General features: G+C 39.3%; 1 protein-coding gene across 3 annotated transcripts in view; it reads right to left on the bottom strand.

The window, feature by feature from the left end:
• cacna1eb (calcium channel, voltage-dependent, R type, alpha 1E subunit b) overlaps positions 1-24,745 on the bottom strand; it is a 139,926-nt gene that overhangs the window by 46,625 nt on the left and 68,556 nt on the right. For all 3 annotated transcript variants that reach the window (XM_067363705.1, XM_067363706.1, XM_067363707.1), the window contains 9 exons: positions 14,336-14,448; positions 14,036-14,148; positions 13,557-13,688; positions 12,389-12,458; positions 11,826-11,943; positions 11,582-11,649; positions 11,185-11,252; positions 2,044-2,778; positions 1,499-1,767 (listed from right to left, as the gene is read on the bottom strand). In XM_067363705.1, the coding sequence (XP_067219806.1) occupies positions 1,499-1,767; positions 2,044-2,778; positions 11,185-11,252; positions 11,582-11,649; positions 11,826-11,943; positions 12,389-12,458; positions 13,557-13,688; positions 14,036-14,148; positions 14,336-14,448 (1,686 nt within the window). The remainder of the gene's footprint in view (positions 1-1,498; positions 1,768-2,043; positions 2,779-11,184; positions 11,253-11,581; positions 11,650-11,825; positions 11,944-12,388; positions 12,459-13,556; positions 13,689-14,035; positions 14,149-14,335; positions 14,449-24,745) is intronic.

The following is a 24,745-nucleotide window of genomic DNA, read 5'->3' as shown; positions in this document are numbered from 1 at the left end:
CATTATCATTCGTAAACGCCTCAAATGAACCATATATGGTGACAACACTTCCCTTTAAAAATCACGTGATTGTGTTTTTTCCTCACCGTAATAATGGCAAAGAGAGCACTCGGTGCTCTCGCCAAGCAGATCAGCACAATCTTGGAAAACATGCTCTCTGCGGAGTGCATTGTTTGCCAATTCTTCCAATAATGCAAGATAAGCCATTGCACACAGACAAACATGTTGCACTTTTATAGTATTTGACCAATTACGCATTGTGTTTAAAACTAGGGTGTGCAAACTCTCTTTTTTTTGCTGCCTGTATGAGGAGCTCGATGTACATAGGACTGTTGACGATGAGGTATGAACCTCTGAAATGCTGCCACCTGTTTCTTAGCTTCCTGAAACCTCTTGACGACACTACTCACATCATTGCAGGAGAGGCCAGGGGTGCGACAGAGGGCCATCAAGAAGAAAAGACTTGTCTTTCTCCTTGATACCCGAGAGGTTCATCCATAAATGCCTCTCCATGGCCACCATAGCTGACATGGAGTGGCCGATGGTGTGGGCCATCTCCTTAGTGGCATGGAGAGCTAAGTCAGTGGCCCAACACAGCTCTTTAATAGCATCATGCCCCACTTCTACCTCGTCTAAGTCCCTGAGCATGTCAGCCTGGTACGCTTGCAAAATTCCCATAATGTGCGTCAGCCTGATCCGCGCCATGTACACCTTGCCCACCAGAGAGGAAGTTGTGCGACAAGGCTTGGTGGGCAGCGTCGGGGCTTTAAGGGACAGCGCAGCAAGTGTCTATTCAACCCTTGGCATCATCCCATAGCCATTCTTCTTAAGCCCCAGGATCGAAGAATAATAGTGGACCATGGGACTAGATAGGCGGGAGGAGAATGACTTCTTCCATAATCTCGACAGTCACAAAGAGCGCTTCTCTGAAGACAGAAAGCTAAGGCTGTTGTGTTGCTGGCTTCCCTTTATAACTTCTGCCTTACTCCAGCATACGTCACAAGGTGACATAGTACCAATCAGGATTGGACTAGTTGTACACGTGTTTCAGACACAGTCACGCTGAATGAGTTCCCCCAAAGCGTCATCCGGGATGCAGCGCGAGTTCCCTTGGAAAGGAACTTGAAAGAAATTGTGACCAGTTACATGTTCTTAGATAAATAAACTTGTAAAAGGGAAACTTTAACATTAAAGACTATGCTAACCAAACTTCATAGTATTTGCCGCATACCTGTGACATCAGAAGCTAGACAAATTAGGGCTTATCATTACTGTCATTATATAATAATATCAATACTATTTTGATATCACTAATATTTTAAGGACATTTTTGTTTTCTATCGAACTGTTTCAGTTTAGCACTTCATTTCCAAAGCATCTGAAACTCTATATAACAGGAAATACTGTACAAGAAGACCAATCCAGAGGAATCATACTCTGCACAGTAAAGTAGCAGGATGGATGGATGGAGGGATGAATTGATGGACAGCTCAAATACCAGTCATTGGTGCCATTTCCAACAAAGGCTGGGCTGACGTCTCTCGTTTGATGCTGGTTTCTGTTATACACTCATCCTGGTTAAGATAGCTGCCATTGTTCTCAATGTCTGAGACTTCCCCAGTGATGTATTTGGAGTCTGATGTAAAGTCTTCTTTGTGCTTCAGAAATGGAGTTTCCTGGCTTTCTGCTTGATCCTCCATTCCAGTACATACAGACTGAAGCTCCTCAAGGCCAGCTGCTTGTCCAATCACATCACCCACAAACTCCCTAAAATACAAATGTACAGGTGTGAATGTTTGATCACATAACCTTGCAGAACTACTTCATCAAATAGAAAACAATGCTACTTTCAACTTTAATCATACCAGACATAAAAAAAAAAAAAAAAAAAAAAACAACAACAAAATTTTTTTCAATTTCAATTCAATTATTAGTTCTTTGCCAAACCACAACAGTAACAGAATGTCAACAGCAACAGAACATAAACTAGCATGGGAACTTAGTAACTTGCTAAATAAAAATGAGTTGTGGTAGCATTCTTACCTTTGGCATTCCTCCTGTTTCTCAATTTGCTTGCCAGACATTATTTCAGTTTCATACATGTGCATCATGTTTTTAGACTGTGTTTCCTCCATTTTATCCTCACCCTCTTCAGGCTGTTTCTCGCTGCACCCAAATTGCTGGTGATTCTCTATGTTTCTGCTCTCTGTTCTGGACTCTCGATGTCTGTGCCGTTTGTGTCGGCCACCCTCTGCTACCCCTGCAGCGGCAGCAGCCCGAAACTTTCTTGCCACACGATGCCTCCTCTCTGTATTTGAATGGTGGTTATTAACGCTTGGCCTCTCCTCCAGCCCCGATCCCATCAGGGGCAATGGCTCAGACTCTGGAGGTTCAGGGAGAGGAATGGTGATAGACATGGGTGGCTCTGGCAGGGGAATCCCCACAGACATTGGTGATTCTGGCAAGTGTAAAGGGCTTGTCTCAGGGGACATGCAGCTCTGTTGGTGATGATCACTCACTGGAGTGTCCATCTGATCCTCTGTAGGACTGCCAAACAGTACCTCGCGACTGGCCATCTGGCGACGTTTCCGCAGCTGGTTCGTCCTTTGCTCCCAGACGGACATGTTAATTTTTTTACGTCTCTCACGTCGGCCAGCAAAAGCATTCACGGGCTGCTCTTCCCTTTGTTTGACAGCAGGTTCCTCCTCTGCCTCTGCAGGAGATGGTCGTCCTCTGTGGATGGCACGCTTCCTGTACAAGTACGGTCTCCGTCTCCTTCTGTGTGGACATGCTATATCTCAGTCACAAGAGTTATATAATTTGCAGCATGCACAATCACAATTCACAAGGGTGTGTGATAAAAATCAGGAAATTAGAATAAAAACAATGGCTATCGATTCAGGCTAAATAAAATGTCATTCAAGAGAAAACCAGGGGAACATTCTTGAATAATAAAAATAAACATAAGAAAAAAAATAAGAGAAACAGAGTGCATAAAGGATCTACATGTCAGCAGGAAGTTTGGAGTGTTAATGAGATGGACAATGCAATGTTAATGGCAGACACAACAGATAAAAAGATACAGACAGTTTTACTTACAATTATGCGTATTCTTTTGTTGTCCATGAAATCAAAAATATGATTAATTGAAAATAAGCCATTAGTGTATTTGTAGATAAGACAAACCAAACAATCCATATTGCCAGACTGCACACAAGTCAACACATATTTCATATAGATAGAAAAACTCTAACCCCCAGTGTCCACTGTCCAACAATTAGCTCCAACCTGAATCAAACTCAACTGAAAAAGCTAATCAAGGTCTTTTTCCCTAGGATTACTAGAAAGTTATAGACAGGTTAGTTGGATCAAGGTTGGAGCAAAACTCTGAAGAACAGTGGACCTCGAGGGCCAGAGTTGAGAAACCCTATGTTAAAAGGGTTCTTTGGCACTTCAATACCATTAATGCCACATCACGCATTTGTGTGAAATGTACATACTGTAATCAATGTTTTAGATTAGTTTTGGTAGTATACTTTTATATCTCTTAATATTGCAATAGCTATTGATTAATTGTAGGTCCATTATCATGTGCCCTCTCTCTCATACTATTGTCTCTATGCCCAGAGAAACTATTTAGCCAAAAACTTTTCTACTCATAAAACCCATAAAAGCTTAAGGACTAGCATATCTGTAACTAACTTTAAGCTGTATATGTCATTATGCAAGCATCTTAGAGAAGAGAGTCTAAAAAAAACTGCACTTGAAATTAAAATTATAGTTATTTGTCAACTGGATGTGTTTCTCTTTTGCTCGAAACATTTTACGTTTTAGTCCTGGTGTTGCTCAACAGAGATCAGAACATCAATTTCTTCCCTACTGACAAAAGATGCACAGCTGTACTTAACACATCTGACTAGCCCACTGTTAACGTAGCCAAGCTTCTATTGACATCCTACAACAGGTGTAGCCAACTCTGCTCCATGTGAGCTGCTGTCCAGCAGAGTTCAGCTCCAACCCCAGTCAAACAGACCTAAACCAGCTAATCAAAGATTCAGATTCAGGGTTACTTGAAAATTACAGGCAGGGTTGGAACTGAAGTCTTTAGGAAGGTATCTCACCAGGAGCAGGGTTGGCTACCCCTGCCCTACAAGTATATGAAGGTGAATGTAGACTTGAGCAGGATAAAGGCTGGTTTATACTCACCAAATTAGCACAAGCATGAGGGTGTGCATGGCAAAAATTCATTATGTCATTACGTTGTGGTCGATCATGCATGTTCAGTGCACAAGACCTAATTTGTTTACTACTATGTCCTTGTTTAGACTTTCTTCTGCAGTGCTAAATAAAAGTCTAAACACGACTCAAAGCTGTACCTCTGCTACCCTAAGGAATCTATTCTGTGTTTATTTGGCCTCCCCAAAACACACACTGATTGCCAGCAGCATAGACTCGCGCACATATAATATTGCAAGACACCTGGCACACTCCTGTCATCATTTATCGGCAATATTTAGAAAATCAATTTTCAGAACTTTTCAAAAAAATTTAAGAGAAGGTCCAGAAAGTCAAGAAGTCATGGTGTTCATCACCGTTTACCATGTCCATCATTGTTAGACATACTTTTTTTATTCCTACTAATAAGAGCAGAAATTCTTATTACAACTGCATTCAAGAACAAAAGAGCAGGCCAACACATACATGGCATTAAGTACAATTAATCTGAACCATATATGTCAAGAGTGTCTTAGACACTGTTTTGGAACACCACATGCTTCAGGTACAGAGACCAATTCTACAGTTGAAAATACAACTGATCCATGGGCTCACTGATGACAAATAGACAGGGTTGAAAAATATAATAAAAAAATCAGATATATTAATGACATCTAGATGTCGGTCAAGCAATCATATCGAATGAAGTGACCATGTTCACAGAACACATTAACATCATACACAAGTAACTGACACAGGTTCACAGGAATATATACGGGACAACAGACTAGCCTTCTTTGAGCACACTTTCCAGTACACTTCAAACTGGCCAACACACTCAGAGTGAAGCTGGTGCACCCAAAAGACAGGATTGAAAAAAGGCAGAGCAGAGTCATATGCAGTACAGCAGGGATGGAAAACTCTAGCGCTTGAGGCCAAATGTCATGCAGTTTAGAGTCAACCCTAATCATTAAATGCTTGACCTTTGATTAGGGTTGGAGCTAACTCTGTAGGACAGTGGCCCTTGAGGGCCAGAGTTGTCCATGCCTCCAGTACAGTTTGATGGGGTATTGTACATCAGGGAAACCAAATAACCACAAGACTCTCAGACAATACATGGCAGTGTATCAGCAATTTAAAGAGTACTGAGAAGAGAACTGAGAATTTGGACCTAAATAATTGGTTTAGTGGTTTTGTGACCCATCTGCAACACTGCAACACAGGAAGTAAGGATACAATGCTGCGATGCTATTGTGGCCACAATCATCAGTTCACAACTGATGAAGCTACTTGGATGGTGTGAGTAAATGTCCTGAGCACAAGAGAAACACATTAGGACCATGCAGTTAAGCAAAAGTATATGGTCTTGCTGTGATTGCTTCCAAACTAATTTTCAGATAGTTTCATGAGAAAATCTTAGTTAAGTTGGAGTTATATTTTAAAAACAGTATCGCTAATCAAGGTCTTACTAGACTTACTAAAGACTTGCAGGCAGGTGTGTTGAGGGAAGTTGGTGCTAAACTCTGCAGGACAGCAGCACATTCAGGAGGAGTTTTGGACACCCCTTGTTAAGACAAAACTGTTCTACCAGTCTTACCTAATTCCAGTGTTGCCTCATTTTATTTCTCCCCAGTTTACAACAGATTGACCTACTAAATTCAGCAATTCTCTAGACCAGGGGTGTTCCAGGAAGGTGTGTTGGAGCTAAACTCTGCAGGAAAGTGGCCCTCCAGGAGCAAGACTGAACATCCATGCTCTAGATTAGAGTTCTTCAACTCCAGTCCTGGTGGGCCACTTTCCTGCAGACTTTAGTACCAACCCTGTTGAACCACGTTTTGCAAGTAATTCCGATCACTTTGATTACATTGTATGGGTGTGTTTGTTTAGGGTTCAAGCTAAACTCAGTAGGACACTGGCCTTCAGGCCTGGAGTTGAAGAGTTTTAATCTAGATTGATTGCAATCTACTTACATTCCATACAAACATCCACTGGAAGAGTGGTGACACTGGCCAAAGAGTGCTAAAGAACATTCTGAGGTACTTACTTCCCTTTGAAAAAAAAGCTACTCCCAGTTTTTCCCAAGTAAAACTCATGGTTAAAAATCGCAGCCAAAACCTAAAATAGTGAAGGACGTTCAGTGATTCTTAGCCTATACAAATCTTTACTGCAGAGGTACTCAAAAGGCGGCCCATGGGCTGCATCCGGCCCGCCAGCATTAAATTTGTGTCAAGTCAAGTCAAGTCAAGTCAAGTCAAGTCAAGTCACCTTTATTTATATAGCACTTTTTCCAATGCAAATTGTGTCAAAGCAGCTTTACAGTGATAACTGGTATATATTTTTGGCTGCACAGCAGCTCTAAAAGAATAGTGTCAATGCAGGCAGATCAAAGTACTGTTGAATATCAAATGTCAAGTTAAATGTCAAGTGTCCCCAACTAAGCAAGCCAAAGGCGACAGCGGCAAGGAACCCAAACTCCAACAGGTGACATCAGGTGGCAAACAGGTGGCAAATAGGTGTTAAAATGGAAAAAAAAAGAGAAACCAGGCTTAGTCGGGCGGCCAGTTCTCCTCTGGCGAACAGTGCTTTGTTACGATTCAGGTTGCTATCATAAGTCTGATAGGATCGCAACATTCAAAGTATTTATTTCAGTTCCATCCGGTTTGTTGAGGAGCTGTTCCACTGGTGTCCTACGTCGTGCTACATATAAATGTATTTCAATTATAATTTGCGTTCAAAATTAGCGTGAATATTACTTCAGTTTTTATACGTACACTGAAGCACATCTAGTCATCAGCACAGAACGTGCATAGTGTACACGCACAGCATGGTTTTTCTGATTTAAAGACACAAGCAACTCTATTTTAATCGAGTGCAAAGACATTTTTTGTAACTTTTTGAGCAAAAAAAGGCTGGACAAGGATGAATCTTTCTAGTGCACGTGTCGAGCACCAGTGTTCGTCCACGCTATAAAATGCATGAAACTATGCATGCAAGTTAAAAATGAAGTAACTTTATTTTTGCATAATTTAATACGGTTGACAAGTGGCTGATGGTCCTCTTAAGCAGAGTTCAGACTGCACGATTTTCAAAGTGGTCGGGTCACTGTTCTTTTCACACTGCATGACTATCTCGGCCAGCATTCAGTCGCTGCTGTGTTCAAACTGCACGATGGATCAGCGACAGAAGGTTTCACACTGCATGACTTTACAATAGGAAGAATCGCGGACAACTCTTGTCTGGCACGCAAACTACGTTTCACAACCAAACACACACGAGATGTGACAAGGAAACAACGCGATATCACGCGTGCAAGACCGGAGTTTTTATTATTATTATTAATATTAAAAATGGTAGCCCGCAAGAAGCTTGCAATATAAATTGCCGGTGCGCTGATTTGCAGCGAAAAAAAGAAAAAGAAAAGAAAAATATGGAGGAGGAAATGGTTGGGGAGACTGTGGATTGTGCGTTCTGCAACGAGAGTTGGAGGTAAATCACTTTTCACACAGCAGGATTTTGAATCGCCGACAGGTCCAGATATTTAGCATGCCAAATATCTCACAGGTGTTGGCGATTCTCTCAGATCGTGTCTTTGCTCATTCACACTGCGTGATTGTCACTCGCGTGAACGAGCACCGATTTGCCTGTGATTTCGGGCATTTGTCGGCGATTTCTCAAAACCTGTCGGCGAGCCAAAATCGGGGCTAAAATCGTGCAGTCTGAACTCGGCTTTAGCAGCATGAAAAACAAAACTTTTATTCTTAAAGTCCCTTTAAAGCCATATTAAATGTTCTGAGTTTGAAAAATGTGTTATTAACCACCCAGACAAATTTGAATGATTTAAAAAAAATAAATAAATAAATAAAATTGGCAAGTAAATGAAATTAGTTATCAAAATCGTGAAAAAATAAGCAGTATTCTCTGCTCTCAAATGCTGGGGGCGTGTCTGCTGTTGGTGCCGAAACCACACCCACTCGCAAGAGCTGCCGTCTCAACTTACTTGTCTAATGAGTCAAACATACTGATGCATATAAACAAAAGAATCACCTTAGAGGGTTGCACAATTTAGTAGAGTTACTGTGGACTACCTACTAATTATAACATAAGCACACAAGGCAACTTACACTCATTGGTGGGCACGCACTGCCGAATGTTGTCGACAGATGTTGGCGCCACGAGACAGGAGGCTGAAGGCCGGGACGGGAGAGACTCTGTCTGGCCCCCTATCATCCATTGTCGGTGGGACGGGAGGATGAAGGCAGAGGCGGGAGATAGTCTGTTCAGCCCCATTCACCAATAACAGCGGATTATCAGTGAATCCCAGTTGTCTCTGATGAAAGTTTGTAAAACTATCTGGTGCAAAATGATAACTGCAAAGACAAAATTATTCCACCCCTTCTTTATATCATCGTTTTTAGGAAATTTAAATAAGGAGACCGAGCTGTTTATATTTTGGCAACCAGGTAATATGCATTTGCATGACAAAGGAATTTCTAGCTAACAAAATGTAGGCTGTATAACTAACGGTAATGACACTCGAGAATGAGCGGGCGAGCCACTATAACGTTAGGGGTGGTGCCATGCTCAGTGGCTCTAGTGCATCAAGGACAGTTATTTAGTGGTAGGGGCAGGGCCATGCTTGGGGGCTCCAGAGCATCATCCCCCAAAAAAAGGGGCTCCGCCCAAAAAAATCCTGAACACAGAATTGGTGAAAAACTGTTTAACGTTCTAACTTCACAATTCAGTACTACATAGTTCACAGTCTTTGTAATGTGTTTCAGCAATACATTTGTAACATTTATATATTGGTTTAGAAACAGTTCTCAGAATTGACTTTACAGGGACTTTAATGTTAATGTGTTATACAGAAAGCAACCAGAGAGCGCTCCCATTACAGAGCCGTTGTCACTTCATTGAGCTCAAAAGCTCTTATTTATCGTGTTTACACTGTTGGTTATAATTAGAGATTAGATTTGTGAGACTGTGACAGAAAAAAAAAAAAAAAAAAGGATATTGGATTCTGACCAAATGAAAAGGCAGAGGTAATAATAATATTAATGAAACCTATGTATAGCAACCTTGAGTATAAATGTGCACTATAAAACGTATTAAAAAGGTGCATTGTAGTATAAAAAAAGACTATAAAAAGGTGCACCGTTTTCATCTTACTGACAGACTGTCTCAGATCAGCCAGTGAGCAACAGCCAAGCCTGAAATTACTTGAGAAAACAATGCAGACTTTTCACTAGGAATAAGGACTTATTTCTATCAGCTCTTGTTAAGTTTATTTGCTCAAGAATGTTTCTCTTTATGTATCTTTATGAATACAGCAAGACAAACTAGTAATCCGTTTTTTAATGCCTTTTTTTCCATGTTCAGTTACACTTTAAATAGGACAAGCATTAAAATACTAGTAAAACTTAGCTAGATAATAAACTGCACTTGTAAATACTCAGTAAAACTACAAATATTGTAAATGAAAGTCTTACGATCCAAGTTGTAATTTGTGGCCCTTTGCATTTTATGTGGTTAAAATGTGGCCATCTTTGCCTCCAAATTTGGGTACCCCTGCTTCACTGCATGGTCATCAGAGAGTTAAGTACAATTGCAGCTCTCTTGATTTTTTTCTTAAAAAGAGGCCAAAACAAGTGCTGCTAAAGCACACAAATCAACTTCTGCCATTTGTGGTTGTAATTGATGTCACACTGACAGGTCATAGCCCATGCCTTACGTCTCATAGACTCGCCCCAACGAGAAAAACTAAGATGAAGGCTGGACTAGTGGAGTAGTAAAACTGTATGTCACTAGGAACATTGTTTTAATCAAATCTGGATTTTACCTCACTGCTACTTTTCAACCTGGTGTATACTATACAACATTGCTGTCAAATTTTGGCAATCATAATGCTTACAATAAGCAAATCAACAGTCTTAGTGTTGTCTAGTGTGCCAAGCTCATGGATTATGATATGCTCATTAACTGCAATGAGTTTCAGCCTCTGACTTCTGGCAGTCAGAAATTTTGGGTTGCAGTCCTACAATGTCACTACTTATATGACGCCTGTCTACAGAGGATCCAGTAGAGGACAGAAACGAATGCTGCAATTGACATGCCAACTATGATAAACCTCATTACAATGTCATAAAAGCATAAGAGCAAAAGAGCATGAACTGACTTAAAATACTCGACACTGTCAAAGTCTTGGTTATGATGTATCATAGGCAAGAAAAAAAAGCAAGAAAAATAATAAGAAGAAGAAAGAATCAGACCATGAAAATATCTTTCCAAAAGCCAGTGTGAAGATAGTCAGATGTAAAACCATAGAAAGAATCCAAAGGGTTTTATTTTTGTGATTTGTCTTGATCTCTCCTTGTTTACTGACTTCTGTGGTTCTGATTTTGGATTATGTATTTTTAAATCTAAACTCCACTGTCTAACAATTAAACTAAAGTTTCAAATCACTCAAGCCCTAATAACATATTGATTTTTTTTTTTTTATTTTAAAATAAACACACCATTCCCCCTGTGGTGTAGGCGCTTGAGTTTCCTAGCAACTCAAGATAAAAAAAAAAAATAATAAATAAAATAATGAAATTCTTACACCCTCAATAATCAAGATTTAAAGACAAAAGAGAAAACGATTCAGTCATTAGTTTTTTTTTTTTTTTTCCTTCAAATTTTACCAGAACCAATACTGATCCAAAAACATGACAGACAAATGGTACATTCATATATGACACTTCTGTTCATGTGTTTGATGGGTCTGAAAAATTACATAGTAGCATAGTGTCATAATGGTTTAAAAGCATGTCTGAAGCACAAGAAGATTTGCAACAGTCAGCAGTCAACATCAAATTCTTGCTAGATACTATGAAGGCTTTCTCTTACCAGCTTCTTAATACATGATACAAAACTGCATCCTTAATTTGAAAAATTGCTTGTGACAGAGTAGAAAAAAACAAAAAAACTTACTCTGAGAGGCCAAATTCTCTGCTTTTATAACGCTGATTGAAGAACTCTTCTTCCTCCTCCTCTTCTTCCTAACACAAAATAAATCTCTTCAATATAACAGAATACACTATGAACTAACATTAAAAAACAGTGTTATTGTTAAACTTTACATTAGTATTCCTTAAGTGCATGTAATACAAAATGTACTAATTAAGTACTAATGTAAGTATTCCTTAAGTACTAATGTAATACAAAATGACACAAAAGTACTGGATACATGAATAATTAAAGAAATATTAATGAAAAACATGCATAATATGTTTTTTTTTTTTTTTTTTTTTTTTGGAACATTTTTCTAGCACAAAGTAATTTTATAGTAAATTAATGTTATGCAAAGTGCTGTCTTTCATTGTCTTACCTTAGTTAGTTCCTGTGCATTGGCTAGATTATCCACAGCAATAGCCAAGAATACATTGAGCAATGTGTCTGTTCACAGCATCGTCAAGAATTTGGGTTCTATTTGAACATATGTTTCAAACTTGCAACAGTGTTTTCATGTGCAACTACAAAATTAGTGTTTTCCTTCATCTTTATTTTTTATTTTTTTTACGTTTTTTAATTTTTTTTAGCACATAGATAATAGTCATGGCTTAAAAGGATACAGTTCCCAAACAAGGTTAAAACAATAAAGTATATTGAGGACCACATTCCATACTGCACTCCTCCTTGGGAGCGTATCCCATTGTACATCACCTCATTCCAGTCTTCTCCAGTAAGAATCTATGTTAAATTAAGAAATTCAAAAAGAGCAATTAAAATAATATAAAGAGTAAAGGCATGCAATGTAAATTCAAAATACTTTTTGTGACTTTAAACTATTATTTCATTTTAAATAATATAATAAATCATATATTTAAATAATATAATATAATTTTTAATTAAATCCCAACAAATGTAGAACCATTGTTGGTGTAAACCTCAATCGAACTGCAAACAGATTTGATGATTTCAAAATGGCAGCCACAATGAGAGGATAAGCAAGAAAAATTGGCTTTATATAATACATCTATAATATTCTCACCAACTGTTTAAAAGCTTTGCTGCTAATTAAGTTCAATATAAGGTGAATATATATATATATATATAAGCCTTTTCAATCTAAATATTTACAATGTTCATGTTCATTGAAGAACAGCACAGAATATAGTGATCTGGAGAGTCATACCTGAAAGACAGTCATGATGGCAGCTGGAAACGTGTCAAAATTAGTAGGAGTGTAATCTTCAAAAATGAACCTGTGGAAAAGAAAGAAGTGATTACTGTTACAACTGATTTAGTTATAATTACATTTGTAATTTTACGTTTGTAATTTGTTTATCCTTGTAAGCATCCTTTTAATTGAAACAGTTGACTGTATGTATGTAACCATTTCTTATTGCTTGAAGCACAGTCATATTGCTCTTGTGAGTCAACTTTTTTTTTTTTTTTTGCAATATTAGAGCTCACACAACGATACATTTTTTTTTTTACTAGTCAACTATTCGGCAGGTCAGAATTTATATTATATAAATCACATGTGTGACCCTGGACCACAAAACCAGTCATAAGTCGCACAGGTATATTTGTAGCAACAGCCACCAATACATTGTATGGGTCAACCATACATCAATGGAAAGCTTATTTATTCAGCTTTCAGATGATGTATAATCTGGTTGTGTAGTCCAGGGTCACATATGTCATGCAGCATCAGCGTCTTTGCTGTTTCTGGCAAGTACAACAGTGCATTGATGAAATGTGCGACAGTGAAGAGAATGTCCGCATAACTGAGATGATGTGGGTGAGAAATGAAAGTGTGCATATCTCCACTGACAGAACCATGCTGCTCTCATTGTCTTAAGTCATTGTCTTCAGTGTGGTTTGCTTATAACATATTTTATGAAAGCACTCGGGTTTACTTTATTTTTGTTTACTTGTAATTTCAAATATATGTCAATTACAGTATATTATTTAAAAATAATGTTATACAGTTACGCTGAAAAAAGTGTGTGCAAAGAGGAATGTTCTCTCTGTTGTCATCATGCATTGAACAAAATCATATTAAATTATCAGATTGACTAGTTAACGCACACACACACACAGTATATATAGTGGCAGGACTAGTTGACTAGTTGGTGAAAATCTGTGTGTGTGTATGTGAAGACAATAGAGAAGGTAGGTCATGAGGCTCATTTTAAATGTCCCCCCGCCCCCTTTTACATTCTTTTGAAGTGTATGTTTTATGGAATTGATGTAATGTTTTGTTGTATAGTGTATCTGTAGTTAAATGGTTTTATGTTTATTTGTAAGAATGAATGAAAGAGATTGGTGCTGTAATAACATGATCAATTTCTCACCTGCCACCAAAGAGCTGCATGCCAAGTAAAGCGAAGACTACGATAAACAGGAAGAGGAGGAAGAGCAAACTGATGATTGACTTCATGGAGCTCATGAGGGACACCACCAAGTTCCGCAAGGATGACCAGTACCTGATAAAACAAAATACATGTTCTTTACATTGTCATTATTTGATCTTTACATTTTTATGTTGAAAGTAGTTAAATGTATTGTCCTTTCGGAAATTCTTTTTGTGTCTGTGGCACCAAGTGGTGCACCACAGACACTTTTCGCCACCGTTCAGTGCCATTGTTGTAGTCGAGAGTGAACGTAGAAGACACATCTGTTGCATATGCCTGCTGATGCCTTTATGTAGTTTAATGTCAACAACAACAACAACAACATTTGCATTTGTTGGCGGCCATCATGCTTAAAATTCCTCGAAAAAATACCTTGGATAAATGTTATGTATAAATTGTATGAAAATGTATGAACTTACTTTGTTATCTTAAAGATTCGTAGCAGTCGTAAGGCTCTGAGCACACTGATGCCAAAAGACACTCCAGGCCTGAAGAATCCCCAAACCACTTCAAAAATACTTCCTACAATCACCTGCATAAAACATTAAACATTATGCTTTGATCAGTGCCAGGATTCATCAGATACATGGGTTGCATGATTATTTGGTTTGATTGTATATATAAAAACCTCAGGTTTAACTTAAACATCTAAACTATTGCTTAAACAAGCTTTACTTGTTGTTTTCAACTGAATTTAAAACACTTAAAGAAGCGCTTACCCCACAATCAAAGCAGTTAAAAGATGAATGGAAGTACAGACGGAAACCAAGGCCATACATTTTCAGAAACATCTCAGCAAGAAAAAGTCCAAGAAACACGAATTCTGCGTAGTCTGGAAATGGTAAAAAAATATTTTCAATGTCAAAACATTTTTGAAGTGGTAAGCATCTACTGTAGGCTGGATTTTTGAATACTAAAACCTACTCTGTACTAGCCTACTCTGGAAGAAAGCATCAAAATGAGCACTGAGCAGTTTCCATCCAACTATTTTTATGCAATTTTTTGGGATATCGCATAAGAAACGCTGGATGGAAAAGCCAAGATGCACATAAATTCTAAAAACATAAAAAACTTGTGTGCTCAACTGAGTCGGATAAACTTTTTATATTTAAACATATTTTTATTGAACATTAAGCATGTAAAATGACAAGAAAATAAGCCAAGAAAATACATTTTACAATATTTTAACAACCTTCCAATACAGGTCCATACTCATTCCGTTTATAACTGTCAATTCTATCTCTACCCAGGGTAACTGTGGCTTTGAGGAAAACTAATAGATGGCATTAGCCAACTGGGCAGACCAGTAGTACCACTGCAAATTGGGTAAACGTAAACCTCCTCTGTCATAAGGAAGATATAGCAATGTTAGGCGAAGCCTTGCACGTCTATTATTCCAAATGAATTTGGTTAATTTTTTTTTCATACTAGAGGAAAAAACTAATGGAGGGGAAAGTGGAATAAAGCGAAATAAATACTGAAATTTCGGTAGAATATTAATCTTAGTAATGTTTATATGGCCAATCAGTGAGACTGGTAGGGAGGACCATCTATCAACAGATTCATTGACTTTGGTTATGACTGGTTTATAATTGGCAGGGACTAACCTGTCAACTGTGGGAGTAATGTTTATGCCTAAATATTTGAAGCCATCGACTGCATTTATAAATGGATGCCCAATTGGTGGTTGATGTCTTTCTTGGGTATTTAAAAAAAAGTATTGATGATTTGGTATTATTAATTTTGTAGCCGGAGAACTTTCCAAATCTGTCAATCAGTTCGAGCAATGCTGGAACGGATCTCTCAAGCCTTGTTAGAAAAAGAATGGTGTCGTCTGCATATAGCGCTATTCGATGATCACAATCTTTAATTTTAACGCCCTAAATGATAGAGTTGCTTCTAATTGCAATTGCTAAGGGCTCCAGTGCTAAAATAAAGAGCAATGGTGACAAAGGACATCCTTGTCGGGTTCCTCTATGTATATTAAAAGGTTTTGATGTTGTATTATTAGTCCTAACTGTAAGAGCCAATTTGATATGTCAATAACTTGTATATTTTGTTTGTTTAAAGTGTTGATAAGTAATAACAAATGCAATTGTGATTTTCTTTGAAAGGCAATTCTGATATTTCCTGTATCATTATTATTATTTCTTATGTTTTCTGTATGTATAATTTATATTCTGTTTCTTTAACTGCCACGCCCACTTGGTGTTACGTGAGACTGAACGGGTTCAGGCAGAAAAGTAAGGGAGAAACAGTTTTCTTAACGTTGCCGTCTTTTATGGATAAAACTTGTGTTTAGACGTTTAAGGAAACACAGGATAAAGGTTTAACAAGTGTTATATTCTAGGATACAAGAAGAACCAACAAGATTTGTGTTTATTTTTGTAATTTTGATTAAACTCGAACTTGTTCACGGACTTTGGACTGACTGTGAAGAGTAAGAAAGAACCCATTTTTCCTGCCACTGTGTTCCAAGTTAAGTTAATCTAGGACTTTGCATTTACACAAAGTAAGAAAACTTCTCTTTTTCGTCCGAAACGAACCATATTTTTGTTTTAAGGAGAGGATTAACGTTACCGAGTTATTCACGCATCATCAGACACGATATTTGGATTTTAATGGACTATCGCGGCTGAGATTCTCCGATGGCGTTTGGATTATACACACTACGGATTTCACTGATCGGATTTTGGTGAACTTTCACAGGTTTTTTGACGTTTTGGGGATATTATTGGACTTTGGATATTGCTGAACTGCGTGTTATTGTTGCTGCGTCATGGACCCGCCATGTTTGCGCCGCCAAACAGCATCGCAAGAGGGCGATCTCATCTGCTTTCGTGATGAACACTGTGCGCGATTTGAACAAGAACATTGATTGTTATGGAAACTGAGGAATTTACCACGGCCTCTAAAAGAGTGCCGAAGATGACTGTGAAAGCACAAGAGGAACGGCTTAACCAGTTGATGGGAACTAGAAAAGCCAAGCTGGGACATTTAACAAGGAAAATGAGAGAAATTGAAGCTTTGCTTGAGGACTCTGGTAATGTTGACAGTGTGTATGAATGCATAAATGGTGAGTTTGCACAGTCGTTTCTTGCATTCCAAGACATTAATAATGCAACCAGAGAACTTATGTCAGATGATGAGGCATATTTAGATCAGTTACACTGGTTTGAACCCAAGTCTCAAGCAGTTAAGCACTTTGTAGACAAGGTTAAAGACTGGATTGAAAGAGTAAAACTCCAATCCAAAGAGGCAGAGCAATGAGATGCAGAGGTTGAATCTACTGACAGTGCCTCAATGGTTATTTCTTCTTCACAACTGCCGCTCTGTACGAAAAAATCTGGTAGTCAGGTCTTCTCAGGTGTTTCATCTACAACATCTTCTAGGTTGAGAATTGAAGCTGAAAGGGCAGAGCTGTTAGCAAGAGCTAATACTTTGAAGCAGAAACAACAGCTTGAGAGTGAGGAAGCTGAGCTCAAAGCAAAGAAGGAAAATTTAGAGCTCCAAACTGCTATTGCGGCGGCTGAAGCAAAACTTCAGGTTTTGTCCATGTATCAACCAGCTCGTAGTGTTTCTGATGTATCTGGTAGTGCAGCAAAGGCTGCCACAACTGCAGAAACCCATAAAGCTACATCTGATAAAGTAGTACGGCCAAAAACATTTTTTCGTGAGTCAGCACCTGACGCTGATGCAGTACCAACAGTCAGTAATGTGCAACAGGGCTTTGCTACATCACAGCCACCAAATACAGGTGTAAGCATTCCTGCACATGTTGATACAGGAAGTTTGTTCAACATCATGCAGAGTCAAAATGATATTGCTGAGATTTTCATAAAACAGCAGTCTTTATCTACTCTCCCGCCTATGGATATTCCAATCTTTAGTGGCGACCCGCTTGAATTCACATTCTTCATTCGAGCCTTTGAACATGGAGTAGAGAACAAGACAATAAATAACAAAGACAGGTTGTACTTCTTAGAGCAGTTCACCACAGGGCAACCAAAGGTACTGGTACGCAGTTGTCAACACATGCCTTCTGAAAGGGGCTACAAAGAGGCCAAAAGACTACTCTACCAACATTTTGGCAATGAGTACACAATTGCCACCGCCTATACAGAAAAGGCACTGAACTGGCCAGCTTTAAAGCCTGAGGATAACAAAGCATTAACAGAATTTGCTCTTTTTCTTACTGGTTGTCGCAACACAGTTGATAGTGTGGAATATGTTGAAGAGATGGACAGTCCAAGCAACATGTGTGCAATTGTATCAAAGCTTCCTTTCAGACTAAGAGAAAAGTGGAGGGTAGTTGCCTGTGAGCTTCAAGAAAGGACTGGTTCGAGAGCAAGATTCTCTGACTTGGTTAGTTTTGTAGACAAACAGGCAAAGATTGTTTCCCATCCACTGTTTGGTAATATTCAGGATAACAAAATGGCAAAAGACAATCTCAAATTCAAAACAAACAAATCAAGTAACTTACAAATGAAAGAAAGGAAAGCAACATTTGCAACAAGTGTGACACCTGTTCCGGAACTCAAAAAACAAAGAATAAAGGAAAAGGATGGAACAAAAGCAAGCCATGCAACCCTCTGCTTATGCTGTAATAAAGACCATGGATTGGATGTTTGCAATGTTCTGAAGCATAAGCCACACAAAGAAAAACTTGACTTTCTGAAATCGAAGGGCTTGTGCTATGGTTGCTTATTACCAGGTCACATGAGTAAAGGTTGTATGCAAAGACTTACATGTCAGAAATGCTCACTAAAGCATCCAACCATCCTTCATCTCCCAGAAAAGAAGCCAGCACTTTCAGGATTTCAAGATGGAAACAGCTCTGCAACTGTTTCCGAGCCATGTACCGTAACCAGCGAAACTTGTGGCTGTACTGGGGCTGGTCATTTAGTGTGCTCATTGGCCATTGTGCCAGTTAGAGTTAAGTCCAAAAAAGGAAATCTTGAGGTTACGACCTACGCCTTCTTGGACCCGGGAAGTTCTGCGACATTTTGCACAGAACAGTTAATGAAGGAACTAAGGCTAACTGGTAGGAAAACAAACATCCTGCTGCGTACTATGGGACAGGAAATGACTGTTAGTACACATGTTTTCACTGAACTGGAAATAAGCGGACTGAATGAGAACAATTTTGTGGACCTCCCTCAGGTGTTCTCACAAAAGGAGATTCCAGTTAAAAGAGAAAACATTCCACAACAGAAGGATGTTAAGAAATGGAAATACCTTGAAGAGGTGCATCTTCCTCAGATTGATGCAGGTATTGGCTTACTAATAGGAACAAATGTAGTAACAAATGTGTGTAAGATTCTTGAGCCATGGAAAGTGATCAACAGCAGAGGAAATAGACCTTATGCTGTCAAGACCATCCTGGGCTGGATTGTAAATGGACCGTTGGATAGAGAGAACATTCAAACTAACACAGGATGGCCACAGGTGATGGTAAACAGGATTTCAGTAGTAAGCCTGGAAAGCCTAATTCAACAGCAAATGAGTTATGATTTTCCTGAGTGTAAGCAAGCTGAAAAATTGGAAATGTCTATAGAGGATAGGCAGTTTATGGAGTCAATATCACAGTCCATAGAGCTTGTTGATGGACATTACTGCATTGATCTTCCATTGAAGAAAAAGGATGTAGCATTTCCCAACAACTATGCTGTTGCTTCTCTGCGAGCTCAATTTCTGAAAAAGAAATTTAAAAGAAATCTAGCTTTCCACAAGGACTATTGTAGTTTCATGGAGGACATGTTACTCAAAGGTCATGCTGAAAAAATCCCTGCAAGTGAAATTGAAGGAAACCCTGGCAGAATCTGGTACATTCCACACCACGGGGTGTATCACCCACAAAAACACAAACTTCGAGTGGTGTTTGACTGCACAGCTACATACCAAGGAAAATCGCTGAACTCTCAACTGTTACAAGGACCCAACCTGAATAATTCTCTAATTGGTGTGCTGATGAGATTCAGACATAAGCCAATAGCCCTTGCAGCAGATGTAGAAGGGATGTTTCATCAGGTCAGAGTTCCTGCTAAAGACAAAGACCTGCTGAGATTCCTTTGGTGGTCTAAAGGGGACACTTATCAGGAATTGGAGGAATACAGAATGACTGTTCACTTATTTGGTGCCACATCCTCCCCAAGTTGTGCAATCTATGCTCTGCAAAGCTGTGCAAAAAACAACAGTGCACACCACAGATCAGAGGTAATTCAGACAATCCTTAGGAATTTCTATGTGGACGACTGTTTGACGTCTGTGGCTACTGAACAGCAGGGTATTGCTCTAATGCATGAATTAAGGGAGGTGTGTGCATCAGGAGGATTTAATTTGACCAAGTGGATGTCCAACAGTCGCACTGTACTTGCATCCATAAGTGAGGAGAGCAAAGCAAAGACAGTGAAGGACTTGGATCTGGAGAAGGACAAGTTACCATTGGAAAGGGCTCTAGGGGTTCAGTGGTGTGTAGAGACGGATACTTTGAAGTTCAAGGTAACCCTTCAGGAAAAGCCTCTTACGAGGAGAGGTATCTTGTCCATGGTCAGCTCCATTTATGATCCCCTTGGAATACTTTCTCCAGTTATTCTTCCTGCAAAACAAATACTGCAAGAGCTTTGTAGAACAAAACATGAATGGGATGACAGTATTCCAGAAACTCTCAGACATCAGTGGAACCTGTGGTTGGCTAGTCTTCAGAACCTAAATGACTTTCAGTTTGAGAGATGCATAGAGCCACTTAACTTTGGTGAAGTCACTTCAGCACAGCTGCATCATTTTGCAGATGCCAGTGAGCTGGGTTATGGCACTGTGTCATACCTGCTCATGGAGAATCACAAAGGTAACCAGCATTGTGCCTTTGTTATGGGTAAAGCAAGGGTTGCTCCAGTAAAATCGGTTACTGTGCCACGTCTTGAGCTCACTGCAGCTACAATGGCTGCTAGAATGGATAATATGCTGAAATCTGAATTGGACTTGATTCTTCAGGAGTCTGCATTTTGGACAGATAGTACTTCAGTTCTGAAGTATCTCAACAATGAAAGCACACGGTTCCGTACATTTGTGGCCAACAGGGTAACTGCGATCAGAGAGCTCTCTAAGGTGTCACAGTGGAGGTATGTGAGTTCTTCTTCCAACCCAGCCGACATTGCCTCAAGAGGACTTAATGTTGATGCTTTCCTTAAAGCAAATTCATGGCTTACAGGTCCATCCTTTCTGACAAAGCCAGAATCAGAGTGGCCAAAAATGCCAAGTAACACTCTTAAGATATCTGGCAATGATCTGGAAGTTAAAGAAGTCTCAGTCAATGCAGTGTGTGCAGATAATTATGACCATACATCTCAGTTCTTTTCACACTACTCAGATTGGTACCATTTGAGAAGAGCCATTGCATGGTTCCTCAAATTTAAAAGCATTCTGAAGGCACTGACAGAAAGAAGGAAAGAACTGTGCCACACTCTAAGACACAATGTAACCACAAATTCTGAACTTGAAAAGGAAATGGAAAAATTCAAAGCTTCACTGTCAGGTGTTACATTGACTGTAAGTGACGTTGAAAACGCTGAGAAAGAGATCATTCGCTACAGCCAGACATTCATGTTTCCTGAGGAAATTAAAGCCCTCCAGCAAGGTAAAACTGTGAAACGCAGTAGCACTCTCTACAGGTTGTCACCAGTTTTACAAGACAAAATCCTAAGAGTAGGTGGCAGACTAAGCAGATCAGCTATGCCTGAGGAGTCCAAGCATCCTGCAATTTTAGCAAAGGACTACCATGTTTCACAGCTGATCTTAAGATCAATACACGTAGGTGTAGGTCACAGCGGCCGTAATCACATGTTGTCAAAGTTGCAAGAAAAATACTGGATTCCAAAAGCGCAGACTGCCATCAGAAAGGTTTTGTCTCAATGCACCGTTTGTAAACGTCAGCGCAGCATTACAGGCAAACAATTTATGGCTGACCTTCCCTGTGATAGACTTATGCCAGATGAACCCCCATTCACAAATGTAGGCATTGATTATTTTGGCCCATTTGAAATAAAAAGAGGAAGGTCATTGATTAAAAGATATGGGGTAATCTTTACTTGCCTGACGTTAAGAGCTGTTCACATTGAGATTGCTAGCCCTTTGGATCAGGGACGTGCACAGGAATTTTGAGGGGCAGTTGCTCTGACCTAAAAAAAGGGCACCCCCCCCCCCCCCCCAAAAAAAAAAACACACGGTCTATATGGTATAAGCGGAATAATTGACTCCGCTTCGAGTCGTGACCGAATCACCACCTCAGGTGTGCATTATTTTTCTAATAATTCAACGGCCCCTTACTTGAATCACATCTTAAATAGTGTTTTGACATCGCCAACCCAAGTGCATTTTACCTCAAACTTGCGTCTAGTTAACTAGCAATCGCTTCTCGGGTCGACATTAACACACTGACAAAATTATATTCAGAATTAAAAATATTTTTATACCACTTTTTAATGTGTGATTGTGTAAAGGTTTTCACGAGATACCAACCTTTCGCGAACTTGCTTCCAACACTCGTTCTCATGGAGGCGCGGTGTGCACGGAGGGGTGGGGCTGTGCGCGCGCGAGTATGTGAGAGAGACGCGTGAGTGAGAGACGCAGGGAAATGAAATGCAGCTGAACGTTTGCTCTATGAAAGACATTGACAAAGATGAAAACTAAGGACATTTAATCTATAATTTTATTTTATTTTAGTTAGTTTTGCCAAACACACATTACAGTTTTGGTTAGTTATCGTTTTTTTGTAATGCCTCGTTTTTATTTTTATTTCAGTTAACGACGATGTTTTTTCCCACCTAGTTTTCGTTCGTTTTCGTTAACGATTATAACCTTACTCACCTTTCCGACAATGTTAAGTCGTCTCACCCGACAACCGCGACAATCTCCTTCTAGTGCCGCTCATGCAGGCTCAGCTCAGGTGCCGGTCGCGTGCAGCGCTGCAGCCAAGTAAACAGAGTTTGCCCTTCCCCTACTGACTTTCACTTTCGGACGGGTGCCCGAATATGGAAGTGAATGAGGCTTTGCGATTTTTTTATTTTTTATCTAGGCCTACGTGAAATTCTGCATCCATTGTACGATTTTTTTTTTATTTTTTTCCACCTCGGAAGGGCAACGTAAGTCGAGAAGGGCATATGGGCAGTTGCCCGGGCAACCTGAGCAACCCCCCTGTGCACGTCCCTGCTTTGGATACTGACTCGTGTATTCATGCACTGAGGAGATTTATTTCTAGAAGGGGTCAGGTTCAAATAATCAGGTCTGACAATGGAACAAATTTCATTGGGGCAGAAAGGGAGTTGCGAAAGGCTATACAAAGTTTGAATAATGACAAGATTCAAGCCACATTGCTTGCAAAAGGTGTACAGTGGATTTTCAACCCCCCAACTGCATCCCACCATGGAGGAGTTTGGGAACGGCAAATACGAACTGTCCGAAAAATTCTCAACTCCATTGTAAAACAGCAGTCTCTTGATGAAGAAAGTCTTCAGACGCTCTTATGTGAGGTGGAGGCAATAATCAACAGTCGCCCCATCACTAAGGTGTCCAATGACCCAAACGACTTGGAGGCCCTCACTCCAAACCATTTGCTGCTACTGAAAGTAAAACCGTCCATGTCCCCTGGGGTTTTTGATAAAGCAGACCTATATTCGAGACGTAGGTGGCGCCAGGTTCAGTATATGGCTGACCTATTTTGGAAGCACTGGATCAAAGAATACTTGCCAGACTTACAAGAAAGACAAAAGTGGCAAAGCCTAATGAGAAATCCGAAGCCTGGGGACATTGTATTGGTTGCTGATGATTCTGCACCGCGAAACTCTTGGGTAATGGGACGTGTGTTACAAACATTTACAGACAACAAAGGTCTTGTGCGACAAGCCCAAGTTAAAACCAACACAAACACTCTTTTGCGACCTGTTACTAAACTTTGTTTACTTTTAGAGGCAGACTTATAGGCTAGTCCCTTTCGCATAATCTTAACTAAAGGATCTGTAATTTTTTATTGCCTAAATTCAGGTCAACATCTTGTTGAAGATTTTTCTGAGGTTTAGTCAAGACTATATGTTACCTTTAAGAAATGTGTTTGGCTCTTTGGAATAAATAGGTTAGTAATTGTTTTGTTGAACACAAAGACAATTAGGGGCTGGAATGTAAGAGCCAATTTGATATGTCAATAACTTGTATATTTTGTTTGTTTAAAGTGTTGTTAAGTAATAACAAATGCAATTGTGATTTTCTTTGAAAGGCAATTCTGATATTTCCTGTATCATTATTATTATTTCTTATGTTTTCTGTATGTATAATTTATATTCTGTTTCTTTAACTGCCACGCCCACTTGGTGTTACGCGAGACTGAACGGGTTCAGGCAGAAAAGTAAGGGAGAAACAGTTTTCTTAACGTTGCTGTCTTTTATGGATAAAACTTGTGTTTAGACGTTTAAGGAAACACAGGATAAAGGTTTAACAAGTGTTATATTCTAGGATACAAGAAGAACCAACAAGATTTGTGTTTATTTTTGTAATTTTGATTAAACTCGAACTTGTTCACGGACTTTGGACTGACTGTGATGAGTAAGAAAGAACCCATTTTTCCTGCCACTGTGTTCCAAGTTAAGTTAATCTAGGACTTTGCATTTACACTAACTTCAGCTATTGGTTTAAAGTATAAAATCTTGACCCAACATAGAAATGAGTCACCAAAACCAAAATGAGTCAATACATCATTCATATACAGCCACTCCACTCTATCAAACGCTTTTAATGCGTCAAGTGATAGAATACATGTGTCTGGGGCTTCTCTTTTATCATACAAAATGTTTAAGACCCGCCTAATATTATGACTAGCCTGACCATTCTTGATGAATCCATTTTGGTCTTTACCTATTACAGATGGTAGGCATTTTTCTAATTTTGATGCCAAGATTTTGCCAATTATCTTTACATTTGTATTAAGTAGAGAGATAGGTCTGTATGACTCACATTTGGTAGCAGACTTATCAGGTTTCAAAATTAAAGTAATTAAGGCACTCCTCAGCGTAGGTGGTGGATAGCCAATTTGAAATGATTCTGCATATATTTCCTTTAGAGGACCAACCAATTTGTTTTTA

The sequence above is a fragment of the Chanodichthys erythropterus genome, chromosome 16 (assembly GCF_024489055.1).
Source record: "Chanodichthys erythropterus isolate Z2021 chromosome 16, ASM2448905v1, whole genome shotgun sequence".
In the NCBI taxonomy this organism is placed as follows: Eukaryota; Metazoa; Chordata; class Actinopteri; order Cypriniformes; family Xenocyprididae; genus Chanodichthys; species Chanodichthys erythropterus.
The sequence above is the reverse complement of the archived record's forward strand: the minus strand, read 5'-3'. Positions and strand labels throughout refer to the sequence as shown.